The sequence below is a fragment of the Stenella coeruleoalba genome (assembly GCF_951394435.1).
Source record: "Stenella coeruleoalba genome assembly, chromosome: 3".
Taxonomy (NCBI): Eukaryota; Metazoa; Chordata; class Mammalia; order Artiodactyla; family Delphinidae; genus Stenella; species Stenella coeruleoalba.
In genome coordinates, this window is record NC_137148.1 from 45,820,509 (window position 1) to 45,839,432 (window position 18,924).

The 18,924-nt window shown below is 36.8% G+C and overlaps 1 protein-coding gene across 7 annotated transcripts in view; it reads right to left on the reverse strand.

Annotated features, from left to right (window-relative positions):
* Positions 1 to 18,924, reverse strand: part of PDE4D (phosphodiesterase 4D) — a 723,544-nt gene that overhangs the window by 15,208 nt on the left and 689,412 nt on the right. For all 7 annotated transcript variants that reach the window (XM_079918757.1, XM_079918759.1, XM_079918758.1 and 4 more), the window contains 2 exons: positions 1,572 to 1,665; positions 28 to 200 (listed from right to left, as the gene is read on the reverse strand). In XM_079918757.1, the coding sequence (XP_079774883.1) occupies positions 28 to 200; positions 1,572 to 1,665 (267 nt within the window). The remainder of the gene's footprint in view (positions 1 to 27; positions 201 to 1,571; positions 1,666 to 18,924) is intronic.

The following is an 18,924-nucleotide window of genomic DNA, read 5'->3' on the forward strand; positions in this document are numbered from 1 at the left end:
TGATCAGGATACTTGAAATCGTCTTACCTTGGCAAGGATGTCTTCTTGTTCAGTTTTGACCCCAAACCTTGGGATGCTTGAATTAGTCAAACTGGAGCTGTGCATCAATTTCTTGACCCCACTGATCTGAGACATTGGCCTTTTCTTTTTCTCCTTTTCCTTCTGAGTTGGAGAAGGAATTTCCACTTCATGTTGCTTATCTTAAAAATTAAAAAAAAAATTCTTCATTTACTATTAATTCTACCTGGGTTTTTTTTTATTATAACATGCATAATGGCGGATTTTAATTGATCAGTATATATTCTAGGAAATATTTCCAAGTAAAACTCCTTTTAAAGAAGTTGAGTATTTATAATTCGATGTGGACTTAATTTGAAACTCTCAAACACAAAATTAAGCAAATAAATTCCACTGCAAAATAATTAACATCAAATGTATTCAGTGATTACGTCTTTTGAAAAACTTACGATAGCAAACTTGGAAAAGGCAAAAGACCCTGGTTATTTCCACTGCTCATCGATTTCATTCCTATTTAAAATTCACTTAGTGGTGAGAACACTGCTCTTGCCAATTAAGAACTCCAGTTTCAATACCTACTTTGAAATGGAAGAAACTTCGTGCACGAATATAAAAACAGCACTGTGTGAACCTAACAGCTTACTGAAATGGGTCATTCTGTGGGAGCATACACAGCGTATGTGAAGGACTTAGATTGCTACTGCTAGTTTACATTTTCTATACGATAGTGAGATGGGGGAATCATGCAATAAGGTTTTATGGGGAGCACAGAGTACCTCCAATATTATCTGATAACTAAATATCAGATTCACAAAAGCTAATTTGTTGTTTTCAAATAAGACATCAGATGTCTCAGTACACTCATTCACTATTTCAAGACAGTGAGCTCCTTTAACTTGTCCTTGCACAGACTGTGTGTTCAATAAATGCCTGTTTAGTGAATGTGCTAATTAGCTATTACGACAGTTTTGTTTTGAAAGTAAATTCAGATCAAGGATGTGTTCAAGTTATTGGTTTTCCTTTACTGCATTTTCTTTCTGTGGATGGAGGGTGGGGTAGTGGTGTCCCAGTACACCATACTGTCAGCTATTATCAGCAAGCATTTTTTTAAGCTCTTGTGTTATATTTATCTGTCTCTCCAGTCTACCAGGCACGGTGCCCATTAGACTATCAACTCATTGAGTTTAGGGACCATTTCTAATTGATCATTAAATACCTAGTGCCCAGCAATGACTGGCATTTAACAAGAATTTGTTGAACGCATGGATAGATCTCTCTATAAGATACATTTTACCGTTGAGTACTTTGGAAAAACGGACAATATACAACTTTAATTCAGAGAATCCCTGAAGTCCTGAATAAAACAAAAAGATAAAACACATCCTTTGTCACTTTAGGTTCTAAAGCTTAGAGGCTCAAATTATTAATATGATGAATGAAAACAAATGGAATTCCTAACTCTTATTTCCAAAATAAGTTTGCACCCCAGTCTGCTTCCAAAAACAAACAATGCAAAAAACTTTAAAAAATTGCATTTAAATTGTTATTCTCACCTAAGAATGTGTTTGATATATACTCTGACACTTGATTTCCAGACCGACTCATTTCAGAGAGATGGGTGAGCTCTCGATTAAGCATCCTTTTAAACTGAAAAACAGAAAGATAAAATGAAATAACAGAAGAGGAAAGTTGAAGTGAAATAACATAAGCATATGTTAAGATACAGAAAATATGCCAAAGAATTTTTAACCTGTCCTGACTCTTTAGATCAGTCCCATCCAATAGAAGTTCCTACAATGATGAAAAAATTCTATAATCTCTGCTATCCATTACAGGAGCCACTAGCCATATGTGGCTATCAAGCAATTGAAATGTGGCTAGTGCAAATGAGGAGCTGAACTCTGGATTTTATTTCATTTTAATTAACTTAAACTTCAATAGTTACATGTAGCTAGGGGCTACCATATTGGACAGCACAGATTGAGACACTCAAGGATGACATTAATTAAGGGGAAAAAAGGCATAAAAAATAATATGCATTATTAGTATTTAGAGAAGAGAAAAAACTAATTTATAAACATACAAAAGGGTTGCCACACAATAAAACATGGTATGTTTTCATCAATTAATTTGTCATTAGCAGAAATGAGTAAGTATACTGGTCAGAGGTTAAAATGTAGTCTTTTCCCCCAAAGTAAAACTGAATAGATTTATTTGAATACTCTCCCAGAACTATGGAGAAAATATTTGAATAGATACTATATGATATTTCCTTTGTAAAGTTTTTTCTAAGTAGGGATTTATTGGTTCTCAAACATTCACAGAATTTACCAATCTTCCTAAGTCCCATAAAAACAATTGAAAATTGACCTGTTCAATTGAAACTTCACTGCTTCACAATTTATTTTACTGGTGCTCCGGTGCCTATTTTATCCAAAGAAATTTGTCTACCACCTAGAATTTATCTACCACCACTACATGGCATTATCAAAATCCAGAATTCTCCATGATGTTATGCTTTTCCATCCATCAACTGCTTCTTTTTTTTTTTTTAACATCTTTATTGGAGTATAATTGCTTTACAATGGTGTGTTAGTTTCTGCTTCATAACAAAGTGAATCAGCTATACATATACATATATCCCCATATCCCCTCTCTCTTGCATCTCCCTCCCATCCACCCTATCCCACCCCTCTAGGTGGTCACAAAGCACGGAGCTGATCTCCCTGTGCTACGCGGCTGCTTCCCACTAGCTACCTATTTTATATTTGGTAGTGTATATCTCTCCATGCCACTCTCTCACTTTGTCTCAGCTTACCCTTCCCCATTCCCATGTCCTCAAGTCCATTCTCTACGTCTGTACATCTGTGTCTTTATTCCTGTCCTGCCCCTACGTTCTTCAAAACCATTTTTTTTTTTTAGATTCCATATATATGTGTTAGAATATGGTATTTGTTTTTCTCTTTCTGACTTACTTCACTCCGTATGACAGACCCTAGGTCCATCCACCTCACTACAAATAACTCAATTTCATTTCTTTGTATGGCTGAGTAATACTTCATTGTATATATATACCACATCTTCTTTATCCATTCCTCTGTCGATGGACACTTAGGTTGCTTCCATGTCCTGGCTGTTGTAAATAGAGCTGCAATGAACATTGTGGTACATGACTCTTTTTGAATTATGGTTTTCTCAACTACTTCAACTGCTTCTTAATGTATCTTCCTTTGACTTCCAAAATAACCCAAATAGACCTTTTAATATACCTTAATATTTCTCTTAACATACACTAACATACAGTAACTATTAGATACTTAATCCAAAAAAGTCACATATTACTCTAATATTTAGTAGCCTTTAAAATTCTGAATTTCCCCATAAATCCTCATTTAAGTCTGGAAAAAGAGAGTAGTGAGTTCATTGTTTAGTAATGTCTAAAATGTAATTCTAACTCAGTATTTAATTACTTTATTAGAATTTTTAAAAAAATCTTGATTCTCTGCATAATTCATACCAAGGTGTTCTAATTCAAGATAATTTGGCAAATAGCTTCCAGAGTTAATCTTACTGACCACCTAGATTAGATATAAGAATTTATCACTGTAAATTACTGAGAGAGATCAAAAAAAAATTTCAACAGACTTTTTTTTTTTTTTTAAGCGGTACGCGGGCCTCTCACTGTTGTGGTCTCTCCCGTTGCGGAGCACAGGCTCCGGACGCGCAGGCTCAACGGCCATGGCTCACGGGCCCAGCCGCTCCGCGGCATGTGGGATCTTCCTGGACCAGGGCACAAACCCGTGTCCCCTGCATCGGCAGGCGGACTCTCAACTACTGTGCCACCAGGGAAGCCCTCAACAGACTTTTGAATACAATAAATGCATATTAGCATTCTCTTGCAGTCAAAACAGAAGAACTGGCTACAACCAATAGAAATGCCTCTGGTTGTTTAACTTACAGGTTGAGAGAGGTTATTCTCAAACTCAGGAACACAAAGTTCACTTTCTTTGTGTATTTTTTTTTATAACTTGCTCTGGTTATAAAATGCATATGGGATATAAAAAATCTAGAAAGCTATATAGAAAAAATTAGAACTCATGTACAACCCCACTGTCCCACTGCTAATAACCATATATAAATAGCTATATTTCCTTCTATGCCTTTTTTTTCATTTGTATATATATATTTGTTGAAGTACAGTTGACTTAAAAATATCATATGAGTTTCAGGTACACAACAGAGTGACTAAACATTTTATAGATTCTGTACCATACAAAGTTATTGTAATTTTATTGTCTATATTCTCTGTGCTGTACATTACATCTTATGATATATATATATATATATCTCATATATATGTGTGTGTGTGTCTCTCTCTCTCTCTCTCTATATATATATAGACACACATACCCGGTGGAATATTACTCAACCATAAAAAAGAATGGAATCTTGCCATTTGTGACAAATGGATGGACCTGAAGGGTGCTATGCTAAATGAAAGAAGTCAGAGAAAGACAAATACTGTATGTTTTCACTTATATGTGGAAGCTAAAAAACAAAACAAATGATCAAATATAACAAAACAGAAACAGACTTGCAAATACAGAAAAACTAGTGGTTGCCAGAGTGGGGAGCAGGGTAAGGGATAGGCAAAATAAGAGAAGGGGATTAAGAGGTACAAACAACCAGTTATAAAATAAATAAGTCACAAGGATGTATATATATTTTTAAAACTGGCATCACGTAGTGTACGAAACATGGGTTACTGCTTATTTTCACTGAGCATTATATATTATGATCCGCTGGGGGAAACATAAAATTTGGAACCTTCCAAGAATGTTCATGAAGACATTTCCAATAGTGTTCAAAAAATTTTCTGCTGATCTTTTTATAAAGTTATGTTTTCTTAAGTAAATTATAGGCTATCAACCAGGGATGTATTAGATTACTTAACTCGCACTGGCACACAGTGGGTGCTCAACATTGAGTTCTTTCTATCTCCCAGTTTCCTGGGCCCTTTTATAGTGATAGCTGATTTTTATCATTGCAGGGCAAATGGATGGAAGATCTAACTACACTTATGCTCACACAAAATATATATCTAAATATCTAGCTCTCTTACCAATTCCAAAAAATAATTAGGGTATTATTCATATAAGAAGTGGTCACCATGCTTCAAAAATATAACAATAATACCACACATAAGGCACAAAGGTAAGTAAATCCTGTTTAATGAATGAAATTTTACTCTTGGAAAAAATCTACTCTTTGGGCAAATATATATTCAAGAGAGTCTGCTAAATATCTTAAACATATATTTAATGAAATATTTCTTTGACCTGAATTGTCTGTGCTATGAGATAAAAGTTGCTATTAAGAACTGCCTGGTCATGACAAAGTCCTTTCTTAAAAGCTGGGGGAATAGGTAAGGCTATCAGCCACTCCTCGCATTTCTACAGTGTGCTATACAGGAACCACTGTCCACCTGCCCTCCGTGAATTTCTCTCAATGTAACTAAAAAACGATGCAACCTCCGTGGGGTGTGGGGGAGTTGGTGCCCCTGGAAAAGTTAGATAGGAGCCCAGTTTTTCTATAGAGACACCTTCTAACTTGTAAGCAACCTGGTAGGAGGAATATGATGCCATACGCCCAAGCAGAAAAACTGCTTGGTATCTGCAGATATGCCACACAAATTATTGGATTTATCTGTCAGAATATGAAGAACCAGGTGTCTTTTCCTGTCAGTTTGATTACACAACTCATCAAAATAGCCAGTTGGTACAGATAACTGAGGCAAAAAAAATGCCAGTGGAAGGATTCTACTGTACAGACTGATAAATGACAGATTATATTCTACTGATTATTTCTGATTCATACACATATATTCCCAGACTACCCTTCTGCCTTTGTTCCAAACTCAAAAGCATGGGTGGAGAAACCCTTCATGGCACACTTATCTCCCTCCCACTTGCGAGGTGCTCCAAGGAAGAAAACATTTCCTTTCAACATAATTAGATGACACAATATTTTAAGCAGTCCTCTTTTTCCCAAGAGTATGGGAGATTTCCTAAAGACAATTTCCAGAGAGTCAATTAAGTTATAACGCAAGGGCACTTTCTAAGAGGAATTAATATGGCTTCCTTTTTGTGCTATTGATATAAAACATACAGTCCAGGGAAGCTAAATTAATAACCACAAAAATTACCATCAGAGTTTTCTCAACTGGTAGTTGCTCTTACAGTTTGGTCTTGGAGTGCACAGCAGGACGTGCTAAAGAACAATAAACTTAACCATTCAACAATCATTTTAAAACGTAAGTGGAATTTCTCTCATTTTAAGATAACTACATACCATTTATTAAGATAATGATATATAGTTGCTATGAGGGGGAAAATGATTAGAAAAGGTAATAAAATGTACTTTTTCAGGAACACTGTTATGGGTTGTCAATAAGTGACAAAATACAGAACTGCTTTTCAAAAGAACTGGTTGCAAAATGCAGAGCAATTTAATTGAGCATTTAGATATCTTTAAAAATGACTCTAAATATTTTTGGCTGATGAGTTATTCTGATTGTTTCTGGTCTCTAAATAGTCTGAAATAATATGTAGAATTATTGTTGCAACAAAGAAAAACAGAGGAAGATCTCTAAGTGAATGCTTTCAAATCCTTTGTTCTCATCATGCATCAGAATGTCTGTATGCAGCAAATTTAAAGCATAAAAGAAAGTGAAAGTGCAGTTGAATTGAATACTGTATATTGCTTTTTAAACTCCAGTTTTCCAATTTATGTTCTATATTTAAGACTGTGCATGAAACAAAATTAAATAATAAAACAAAATTAAAGTATTCTTAAATTTAATCCCTGTACTTTCCCCTCATGCCAATGTGCTACTGGGTACATTATATATCCTCTAGTATATAATTAAGAAAGTGGTAAAGTTTAAATATTAAGTAAATGTTTATTTTTCCCCACAACATTCTGCTAAAAATCATTTGAATATGCTGCACTGTGATACACTACAACTTTGGTGGATATCAGCATTAAAAGCTAAAATAAATACTGTATTAGCTATATAAAAATAAATCTTTCAAAATACATAATAAGACTAAATACATTTACATTGGTCCTTCCTAAGTGTTTTTAGCAATATGATATTAAAAGCATAAAGCTTTCCAGCAAACATTTTCTCAAAAAGCACTAAAATTCTGTGTTTAGATTCCTGAAGGTATTATTCATAATTATAATACAAACGTGAAGCCCTTTAAAAAGCTATCAAATATGAACTGTCTAAAAGCTAAGAAATGACTTCTAGGGAGACTGGAGGGAGGGGGCTTCTTTATTATTCTCCACATTTTTCTATATTTAAAAAACATTTTAAACTAAGAAATGGCTAGCAAAATTCAAATAATGAAAATTACGAAAATCTGGACCATCTAGATTTAAAGGGAGGTGGAAAATCATGACTATTCAGACAACTAAAACTGAAATAAGTTTGCTTGGAATGCGAGTAAATCTCACAGGAAAGAGGAAATTCTCCTTTAAAGAGAAACAAAGAAAATGCAAAGTATTACAATCCGAGCGTCCTTAAAGTAATGGAAAAGGATTCTTTAAAAATGTGTATTGTGATTTGTTCAAATATTCCAGAATAAATTCTAATTTCTGAAGTGATGCTTCCTTTAGGACTGAAAAAGGTTTTTCTACTTCAGGTTTCTATTAAACAGCTAGGATCACCAGGTTAGCATTACCACAGGGCATGTGTAAGAAGCTTGCCAAGCAGGAACACAATCTTATTAAATGCAGTGTACTAATTCATTTTTTGAGATTAACAAAAATAGCAGTATCATATAAATTTACATCTTCCAGTTTTACAAACAGAGGATCAAGTGTTCATTTTAATAAGATATCACCTGAAAAGTCAAGTAATGTCAACTTTAATGTCATCTAGAGCTTTATATCCAAAGGTGAAAAAAAACATACTCTTCATCAGGTAAAAGCAGTACAGATTTTTAGAAAGAGCTACAAATTAATTTTTATAAACTTGAAGTGCTACATACTAATTAGAGCCCATGTACCAGTTATAATTTAGCCCAAGTATTTATTTCCAATGAATTTAATTACCTTGATACTTAAAAGAATAACTCAAATTTATACCACATGACAGAACAGAAGAAACGCTGAACATTAAAAAGCTATTTTAACATGCAAATTATAACTAATAAAAGTTCTACAATTTCTCCTTATCTTGACCACTAAAACCCCACATTTCTTCTGTAGTTTATATCTAAGGAAAAAATAAAAGATTGCTTAGAAAGCTTAACTCCATTGTAATTTATTAAAATTATTAGTTATGTACTCAGAGTAATCAGGAGTTTACAAAGGCTAAATAAATCTTACCTTTATGTAGCCCCAAGATACTGACAGTAAATAGTTTGCTTCAGGCATTTTTGATTGATTATATAGAGAGACAATAAATTCTAAAATATGTGTATCTTCAAAACCTTGATACTTTAACAATCTCCACAAGCACAGAGTATGTAGGTTTTTAAAGATTTTTGGTAATTAAGTACACATAAGAAAGCCTCGCATTAGATCCCATCCAGTTGGTTTCCCATTGAATGCATTCCATTTGTAAAACTCCAGAATGCAACAGAATTCAACCACTATTCTGAATAAAGACAATTCATGTGATAAAGAAACATCTAAAGATCTAAGGGTCTGCATCTTTCTCTCCCTGAGCTCCAGGGCTTAATGAATAATGTATGTCAAGATGCTTAGCTGCAAGAAAGACTAGTTCTGTCAAAAGCTACCAAATAAGGAACTGCAGGGAAGCCAGGAAGAGTGACAAGAAACCCCTCCCATAAAACCCCAACTATGCACCAATCACACTGCGTCCCTGGGTCTAACAGGGCAGGGGGTGTGGACCAGGCCCAGGTTGCTCTGTGATTGGTTGGCAAGGGTGAACCTCTGGGGAGGAGGTTTTCCTCCTCACCTCTGGTAAACGCCATTTAATAATGGTATCCCTATAGCTGAGGCTGCCGCATGAAAAGATGAATGGGCTTCCCCTCTCACAGTGATGAATAACCACCATAAAACTCTACATAATTCATAGTTCATTCTTAAATAAGAATTGCCAATCCTTTCAGAGTCATTACTATGAATTTCAATATTCTCTGATTTCTCTTCAAAATAAAAACTGCTGTAAAAATTAAAATAAATAAATAAAGAAAGAAAAGAAAAGCTGCTCTAAAAATGGCAATCAGGCATTTTAATTGTCTCCCTCTGTCAAATCCAAAACAAGTGGTTTCCCCGGTAACACAGATATAGCTGAAGTTCCTTCCTCAGTCCAACATAACAGCATACTGTAATTATAAAATACGATTAATGTCCAGAATTCATAAATGGAAGTGATACATTTCCTCACCTGTGTGGCATTGCTATTCTCAGCTCCTTTTGTTTCTATTGTTATATATGGTTGAGCTCCACAATCTTAAAAATCTAAGGGTGGGGATGATTTATTATAAATCTGATTGTGGGGGAAAAAAAAACCCCTGAGAGCTAATGCACTGTGTATGGTTAAAGAATGCAGTGTCCTGTGTACAGATTTCAGGATCTGTATTTTGATCAGAAGAGAACATGTTTATGACTGTGTAAAGGTATAGAGTGGCTCTTAAGAATACAGAATTGAGCTCAAGAGTAACCAGGCCTTTTACAAGAAGAGCTAAATAAGAAATCTAAATTCCTCTGGGAAAAAAGGATCTTTCTTACTTGGTTTGGGACAGCATTATTCTGTAACTTTTATACTAAAGAGGTCTTACAGATAAGAAATGAGGGGAATCTAGCTTTTACTCTATTTCAGCATGAAGTTCTGTCCATTCTACCTCCCCTCCATCTCAGTTTGTACCTACTGCTTGGCACGTCTATGACTTGCTGACTGGGTGACTGCTCAGTCTTCCTGCATCAGGTATGTCCGTCTCAGACAGCACACCCTCATCAGAAACAGCCAGGTAATCCCTGCCTCTTTGAGCTTCTATTGGTCCTTTGCTGCCAAAGTCCTCAGCTGCAGTTCACACCCACTGTGTTCATTTCCTAAGTTCCTCTTAATCCTCTACAAAAGAAAGATGCTAAACCCCCAATACTCCACTAAAACTGCTTCTGGAAGAATACAGAGGTGCTCCCCTTTCACTAGTCTCTCATTCTCCTCAACTTCTCTGAAGCGTTCAACACTGTTTGACCACCCTCTCCCCTCTCCCTCACTCCCAAGACCTGCAGCTTCTTTATGAAGGTTTTCTTCCCACTTCTCTGACCATACCTTTGTTGCCTTCTTCTCTTCATCCTCTAATTTGGGATATCCACAAAGACTCTCTCGGAGGGCCAACACTCTCTAACGACCACTTCTAACCTGAATTTTTGCACCTTATTTCCAAATGACTAAAAGATAGTCTTCCCGTTGGAATGCCCTGCTAGTCATCTCAAACTCTTTCAAAATTGGTGGATCCATTTTTCTACTTAAAGCAGTGCTTATTATGACTACTCCCATTTCCTTCAGTGGGCCCATATTCCAGTGTCCCAGACTGAAATCTATGACTCTTTCCTGCTGTTCAACAGGTGTTCCATGTGAGTTGAACACTGTTAGACGTTTCATACAATGATCCAACTGAATCCTTGAGTAACCCTTACGTGTTCCCCATCCACCCCGTACCTTCCCTCCACCAACACTGTTTCAAACTACTGTCTTCTACAGAATGCCTTTTCACTTAGTCTGTTCCTTTCATTCCCAGGCCCATCACCTAAATCCAAAGGCTTAAAGGCTGAGAGAAATGGAAGTACCTTCAACATCCTCTCCTCCAATTTCCTCATTTCCATATAACGGGATACCTAGAGAGACAATGATTTTCCCAAGTTCACCCAGGTCCTAAGAACCAGACTCTGAGTTCAAATCCTTTATTCCCTCTTCTTAGTGTGTCAGTTTCCTCATCTGTAAAATTGTTTACCGTAGTAGCTGCTCTCCAAAGATGCCTCCTAATGAGCCACACTGCCCTACACTGCATCTGAGCTGGCTTGTGTAACCAACAAGGGACGCGGCCTGACTGTGGAGGCCGTCACAGGAAGTACCGCAGCTCTCACCCTGGCCTCCGTGAACATGCTGTCGGGCTCCCTGAGCCACCTTGTAAGAAAGCCCGACTATCCTGAGACTGCCACGCTAGGAGGAAGCCCATGCTAACTCTCTGGAGAGGCTGCTGGGAGAGGGACAGAGAGAAGCAGATGCAGAGGAAGAGGAGAGAGAGAGGATGAGCCAGTGTACACGCTCACATGGCCGGTCTCCAGCTCTGCCAGCCTGGAGCCAGACCTGAGAGTGAAGAATCCATCTCAGTCATCCAGGCAGTTGCCCCTTTAGACGACTCCAGCCCTTGCCACCATCAGACTGCAACCATATAAGGGACTCCAAGTGAGAATGCTGAGCCAAGCCCAATCGACCCACAAAACGATGAAAAGTAATAAAAACTTGATAATTTAAGCCACTAAGTTTGAAGTGATTTGTTATATATAGAAATAACCAGAACAATTATTATGAGGATAAATGAGATGTTATACACAAAGCACTTAAAACATCATATGAGGACTTCCCTGGGGGTCCAGTGGTTAAGGACTCTATGCTTCCACTCCAGGGGGCACGGGTTCAATCCCTGGTCGGGGAACTAAGATCCCACACGCTGCGTGGGATGCATGGTCAAACAAACAAAAAACCAAAAATCAACCCCAGCCCCCCAGTAAAACCCAACATCTGATACATAGTGATAAACAGGTATTAGGTGATGATGATGATATCATCATCATAACTATTCCATGAAGGTGCCGACATACTTTAACTCCCAGGCTTATCCTTCTTCTAAAAAAACATATCATGTTTCCTTCCAACTGCATCACATCGTTCCATGTCTCAGACCCAAAACACTATAATTGCTTCTTAGCTCATCTCCTTTGGCTTTTCTCCTTCCAACCCCTTTCTGATCTCCACTGCCAGGCCAGCTTTCCTCAGCTCCAGCCTCAGCCTGCCACTCCAAAGCCAGTCACTGACAACTTGGCATCACCTGCTTCACCTTCCAGACTCCTCTGGCAACTCCAGCCTGACAGCCTCTGACCCTAATCCCCAACTCCAAGCCCATCTTCAACAGCTCTTTACACCCTTGCTCTGTTCCCAACAGGCTATTATTCCACCCATCCCTACAATATGGCAGATGGTCCCATTTTCCTATCTTTACTCACAGAGAATTCACTGCCTAGAGTACTCTGCTTCTTTTATTCCATCTACCTCAAGCTGGTCTTTCAAAGTCAGATTTAAATCATTCAAAGTACATATCAAAACCAAATATTCCAGCCCTTCTCCAAACTCTAACTGTTCTACACTCACTCCTTTATTTAATAGTTACTTGTTATTCTCCTATTATATTCCAGACACTGTCCTGGATACTGGGGACATAGCAGTGAACAAAGGTTTTTCACCTGGAGTTTACATTCAACTAAGTCAGTAAATATATAATATGTCATGTGATGGTAGGTGCAATAGAGAAAAAGAAACGATAAGGAGGGTGTTAGGGATAAAGATTCCTCTCTTATAAGACGATCAGGGAAAGCCTCTTTGATGAGGTGACACACACTGAGACCTGAAGAAAGAGAGGCACGTGGATATCTGGAAGGAGAGGGAGTCAAGTGTTGGGTTGGCCAAGGGCAAAGGCCCTGAGGCAGGAGCAGGCCTTGTGAGCTCCCCCAGAGCAAGGTAGGTCATACAATCATTTAAATCCTAACTATGCTTTATGGGGGTTCTCAGCCATATCAGACCTACTGCTCCCTTTTTGTATCCATCCATCAATCTGTTTTATTCTTTGATGAACTTCAAACTAAGTGACTTCTTTCTTTTCATAACAAATACTTTTTATCCTGAAATTAAATTCCTAAATGCTCTTCCTGCATACCCACTTTACTAAATACATACATACATACTAAGTAAATCCTTATATAGATACTTAAAAAAAAAAAAACCTAGTATAATGGCTTATCAGTAACATAATGGTGAAGAAGAGTAATTTATATTAAACACTGCAAAATACAAATACTTGTACAAAACTACATTTAAAAAATAATAAAAGAGTCAAAAGCTTATATTTTACTATCACTTACTAGCTGTGTAACCTTGAGAAAGTTATTTAAACCTTCCATACTTCAGTTTACTCATTTGGAAAATGAGAATAATAATAGTAACTTCCTTGCAGGTTGTTGTGAGTTTTAATCAGTACATACACATAAAGCACTTAGCACACCACGTGCTGTGTAAGTGTTTGCTCTGATTCCTCTGATGTGGAGAAATCACCATGAATGTGAAAGCAAAATGGAAATAACTACAGGAGTGCTGTAGCGGAGGGGTGATCTTTTTCCTAAGTGGTGAATGGCTCTTGGAAAGGTTTTCAAATGTAACAAAGTACCATCCTTCCTCAATATACACTGTGGTTGCATTATTCAAAAATTTAGTGTGGATTAAAACCATGCAAAAAACATTTTGCATTTATATGTTGTGTTCTAGGCTCAGATAATCGTGAGTGAATTTTTCAACCTACGTGAATGGTTGCTGACACAGAGAAACACTCCCTGGTGAAGGACTACCCCATGTATTCTAGGACGTCGAGCCTCCCTGGCTCTGTCCATGAAATGCCGGGAGTACAGTCCCGTCCGTGTACCTCAATGTTCCCCAGTGTTAAGTAACACTGTCCTAGTTGCTACAACTGCCTTGAACTTTGTCTCCTCAACCAGGGTGGAGGATGCTTGAGGCAAGAAAGACATTCTTTCTTTATATTTCCCAAAGCAGATAGAGAGCCACAGGCACAAAGAGATCCAACTGTAGACCCTAATTTGCTATAGCAGGGGGAGATAATAGTAAGAGCAGAGGAGTAGTAGTCGTAGTTGTAGTAGTAATAATAATATCAAGTAAAAAGTACCAAGGAAGGTTTCCATATTTCTAGGGAATAAGAAATCTTTTTTTTTTAAAGCTCTGAGCCAAATTAAAATTCATTTAATTATTCCCATTATAAGAAGCAGACTAGAAGCTCCTTCCCATTGCCACAGTTGTAGAGCCTGCAGAAAGAAATCTAGACAACCCAGAAGAGAAATATGGATGGAGCCCGAGAGATACAATGTTTATAGACAGACTTGGCTTCTGACAGTTTTAATGGAGAAACCGTAACAGGAATTTTACAGCATTTATTAGGCACCTACTTTGCACCAAGTGCTTTATATTTATATCTTATCTCTAATCTTTGCAACATCCTGGGTAGATAGATATCATCCCCATTTTAAAGAATGAAAAGACAGACACTCTTACATAGTCAATAACTTGCCCTGGACGTGGCAGGGCTGAGATGAGAGTCTAGGTCTCTTTGTCTTTGCTCTTCATGGTGGATGAATAGCTCGTCATATAATTAGGCTGATTCAAACTCTATGATAAATGGTATGAATTTAGGAGTGGATTCATTTATTCTTAATCCTTGTGCTGATTCCACCTACTAACTAGTGCAGTCAGGAAGCTGGTGCCCAGAGAAAGACAGGCAGCTTCACCTGACAGTGAGACTTGTGTGTGCGGGTACCATGTGAACAAGACACAGATGCCCTCACACACAGGGAGGACTCAGGTTTCCTGAGTTTCCTCTCAAACATCCAAATGATTTCACATGTGAATGTGTGTGCATGTACCAAAATAGAAAAAATACATAATTTTCTGTAGCATTCAGTTCTCTTTTCCTAATAATAATCTTCAGGATCTCTAGATGTCACTCCTATTTTATTCTTCATTTCATTGGTCCTTAAGCGATACCCCAAGCAATCAACAACCTTTGTGGACTATTTCAGGATAGTTAAAAATCTGCTGATGGAGTTGAGTCTTTGATATACTAACACATGCTGGCATCACTGCCTCTGCAACAGAGGTCAAGAGAGAGAAAACATTTTTGAATAGGGAAAAAGAAAAAGAAATAAACTAAACTGTGAGAAAGCTGAGGCTCAGAAGGTCAAGTGTTTTAGCCCAGGTCACAAAGCCAAAGTAGCAGTGTTGGGATTTGAACGCAGGCTGTCTGGCTTCAGAGTACTCCAAATTGCCAAAAAAGTATTTCAGGCGTTAATCTGCATTTACCCTAGAGTCTGTAAACACTATGTCTATTAACATAATAAATTCTCAGCTATATAATCTATTATTGTCCTTGAAATATTTAAAAATTAGTTAAAATAAGTGTTATTAACTCTTAGATTTCTCCCAACTAAGGGATATTCCTGGCAACAGCAGTGCTTTTGGTAGAATTTACATCTGAAAATAGTTTATCCTATAATCAGTTATATTTATTTTACACCTTTCTACTTAGGATCAAGTTCTGGGAGTTGTTATTAATCAAGAAGCAAATCTGTATAAAGTAGGCTCTCACAGATCCAATACTGCTCGGCTAAACATATGCAAATCTAATTGCTAAAAGACCCTGGAAGAATTCTGAGGTAAGGTTAAACTTCAGATATTAAATACAATAACGACGGCATACCAGTGTCTCTGAAATCACTGAGTGTTCTTTTGCTTTCAAACGCCTTAAAAGTAGTTTTGGAGGCAGACAATGATCTAGAATTAATTGACAACCTGTATTTCAAATAACAGAATTTTAAATCTATTTTTACATTATAAAAACGACACTTTCTTTGATTAATGCTAATAGTACAAAACAACACAAGTAAATCCACTAAATCTGTTTGTGTTTACTGCCCTCTAGTGATAAGGGATCCAAATGCGATTTAAAGAACAGCTCTGTTCTTGAAGAGCCATCACATTTCAGAAAATAAAAACGTTTTATAAATATTTTGGAGGCTTGAGATTAAGAGGAACTCCTGATTGATTTGGGGTTTTTTTCAGTTTTTGTTTTTTCAGGTTGATATTTTTGAAACCTAAAAATCATCTGAAAAGCTAAGAATCATTCTTTAATTAACCTGGTTAGAAAGTTTTCACCAAAATATAGTTTTATTTAAAACAGGAAAAACCTGTAACATTTACTGAGAAAGAAATTCTAATATAAGAAACCTTATTTTTGTTGAAAGGTTCCTTAAAGCTGAAATAACATGAGAACTGATGTGATAATACCTTTATTTAAATTTCTCTTCCACATGGGCTAACTCTCATTAAATGTTAGCATAGTATCCTATAATTGTTAATACAGTTTGAATCATACAGAGTAGATACATAGTGTTCTCTGTTCATAACTAATTAGTAAATCTAGCTGAAACCACCACACCATTATCATCATCATACCTACCAAGGACTTCTGTTTCACTGAAGAATAATTAAGGCAATGAATGGGTATACAAGCCTCACATAAAGGAAGCGTCCACAGAAATAATCTTGCATGAAAGGGAACTTCCTACTTACAGAGAAAATGAGGACCCCTAATTCACTTAAACTGTCCTAATACCAATTCTCCATGTTTATGATGACTACTATAATCACCACAAAATACTTAGGTACCGCTCTGTACCTCATGGCATGCTTTGTGAAAACAATTTAAACAGAGAATACCTGTCTTCTAAAGCAATAATAAAAAGTGCAAACAGGCATATTTCTGTAAATCCATATTCAATCTTTTATGAACATCACTTTTAGATGTGAATCTTATAGTAATTTAAGTCATAAAATTTGGCCAGGATGCAGGGAAAATGGAACTCTCACACATTGCTGGTGGGAATGCAAAACAGTGTAGCAACTTTGGAAAACAGTGGGGCACTTTCTTACAAAGTCAACAAGAACACCGACTATATGATCCAACAATCCCACTTCTAGTCATTTACCCAAGAGAAATGAAAACATGTGTCCAAAGAGCTACGTATAAATGTTTCTAGAAATTCTATTAATAGAAGAAACCTGGAAAAAGCCCAGACGTCAATCGACTGGTGCATGGATAAATTGTGGTACATCCATAAAATGAAATATTAGAAAGCAATAAAAAGAAACATTAATAATACATGCAACAAGCTATTAATGGATGAATCTCAAAAGCATTATGAAAAGTGAAAGAAGCCATTAACAAAAGGCTATATACACACACACACACACACACACACACACACACACACACACACTGTATGATTTCATTCATGACATTCTGGAAAGGCAAAACTACAGGGACAGTCAGATCACTGGTTTCCAGTCACTGGGAGCAGGGGAGGGGAATGACTACAAAGGAGCAAGAGAAAACTTTTTGGGTGAGGGAAATATTTTATATCTAGATTATTGTGGTAGTTTTACCATTGTATAATTTGTCAAAAAACATTCAACTATATCTTTAAAAAGTACGTCTTATCAATCTGTAAATTTTACCTGACTTTAAAAAATGTTAGGTGATGTTATCAAATTATTTTAATTCCAAATTTGCTTAACTTTGCCTAAAGAAGAATGAAAAACTAAAATCTGAAGCATAGTTCCATTGGGTAAAATAAGATTTGTACCCTTCTAAAGAGAGCCACCGTAATAGTCCAGTCTAACATGCATATGTTTGTCTAAAATCTGTGCCAGCTTTGAATAAAACAATATATAGTAAATTCCTAGTTACAAAGCCTTTAGGCAATATAATAACCGATGAAAGTATTCTCATAAGTACTAATAACATTTTAATCTTAATCCTTTAGAATGACGTATTCCCTAAAATACTTCAGGCATTTTCCTGCTTTCTTAAATAAACCAAACTATCTTAATTTAATTATTTTATGGTGACCCTGGGCCACCATTATTCACTCATCTCTGAAAAGTCAACACATGTTCATTGTATGCTCATTCTACTCCAAGCACTGTGCCAGCTGCTAGAGATAGAAAAATCCAGTAAAGTGGGTAGAGTAGCCTGCAGAAAACTGAATAGTCCCATTGCTGTATTCTTTTTGAGTCCTTCTGTCCTTTTTTCATGGGTTTTAGTTTTTTCTGAGTCCTTGGTTGTCAGCCTGTTCTCCTATGGTCAGTATATCTGCCTCCTTATACTCAATATAGCGTCCCTTTCCCCTTTCCGTTATGACGGGTTTTTGTCTAAGGCAGCATTTCCCAGAACCCGTTGTAAAGGACAGTAATGCCATGTGATCATTCCCAAAGAAGACATCCAGTGTCAAACTTCTGACATAGTGCTAACCTTCCTGGAAGTTGTGTACTTTAGCATATTAAAGGCTCTGCCGAGACCCACACTACGTAACTTTGTTTTATTTTGTTTAACTTAGTATTTCTCAAAATTATTCCAGTACTTAATTCTGCTCCCTTCACATTTATTAACAAGCAAAAACGAACAAAAATACCAGGATTTCATTGAAAATTCTTGTGGAAAGTAATGGTCTTTAGCGATCAAGTAATAAAAATGTTTAGAATGGTTATTCACCTACTCAACAAATATTTACTAAATGGCTACTCTGTGCCAGCATGAGGGATATAGTACTGAACAAGACAGAAGAGTTCTCTGCTCAGTGTAAGCCTTGGACTCTTGGGGCAAAAAGACAAAAAACAAGCAGACAAAAAAAAAAATGAGTGACAAACATGCTGGATAAAAGAAAAGGGGGTAACATGATACTGTGATGGTAGACTATTAAATAGTCAGGAAGGTAATATCTGAGATGAGATACTGATGACTAGCAAGAGCTGAAAGATTTGGACCAAAGCACTCTGAGCAAGGGCTAGAAAAACACAGCCAGCATGATGGAGGATAGGTATGCGGAATGAGATTAGAGATGGGTCAGGGCAAGATCATGCGGTCCTTGCAAGCCTTCCAGGGGGGGTGGGGTACCACCAGAAGGTTCTGAGCAGGGAGGGACATGACATGGTTTACATTTTAAAAACTTGCCTCTGTAGAGGATGGCTCA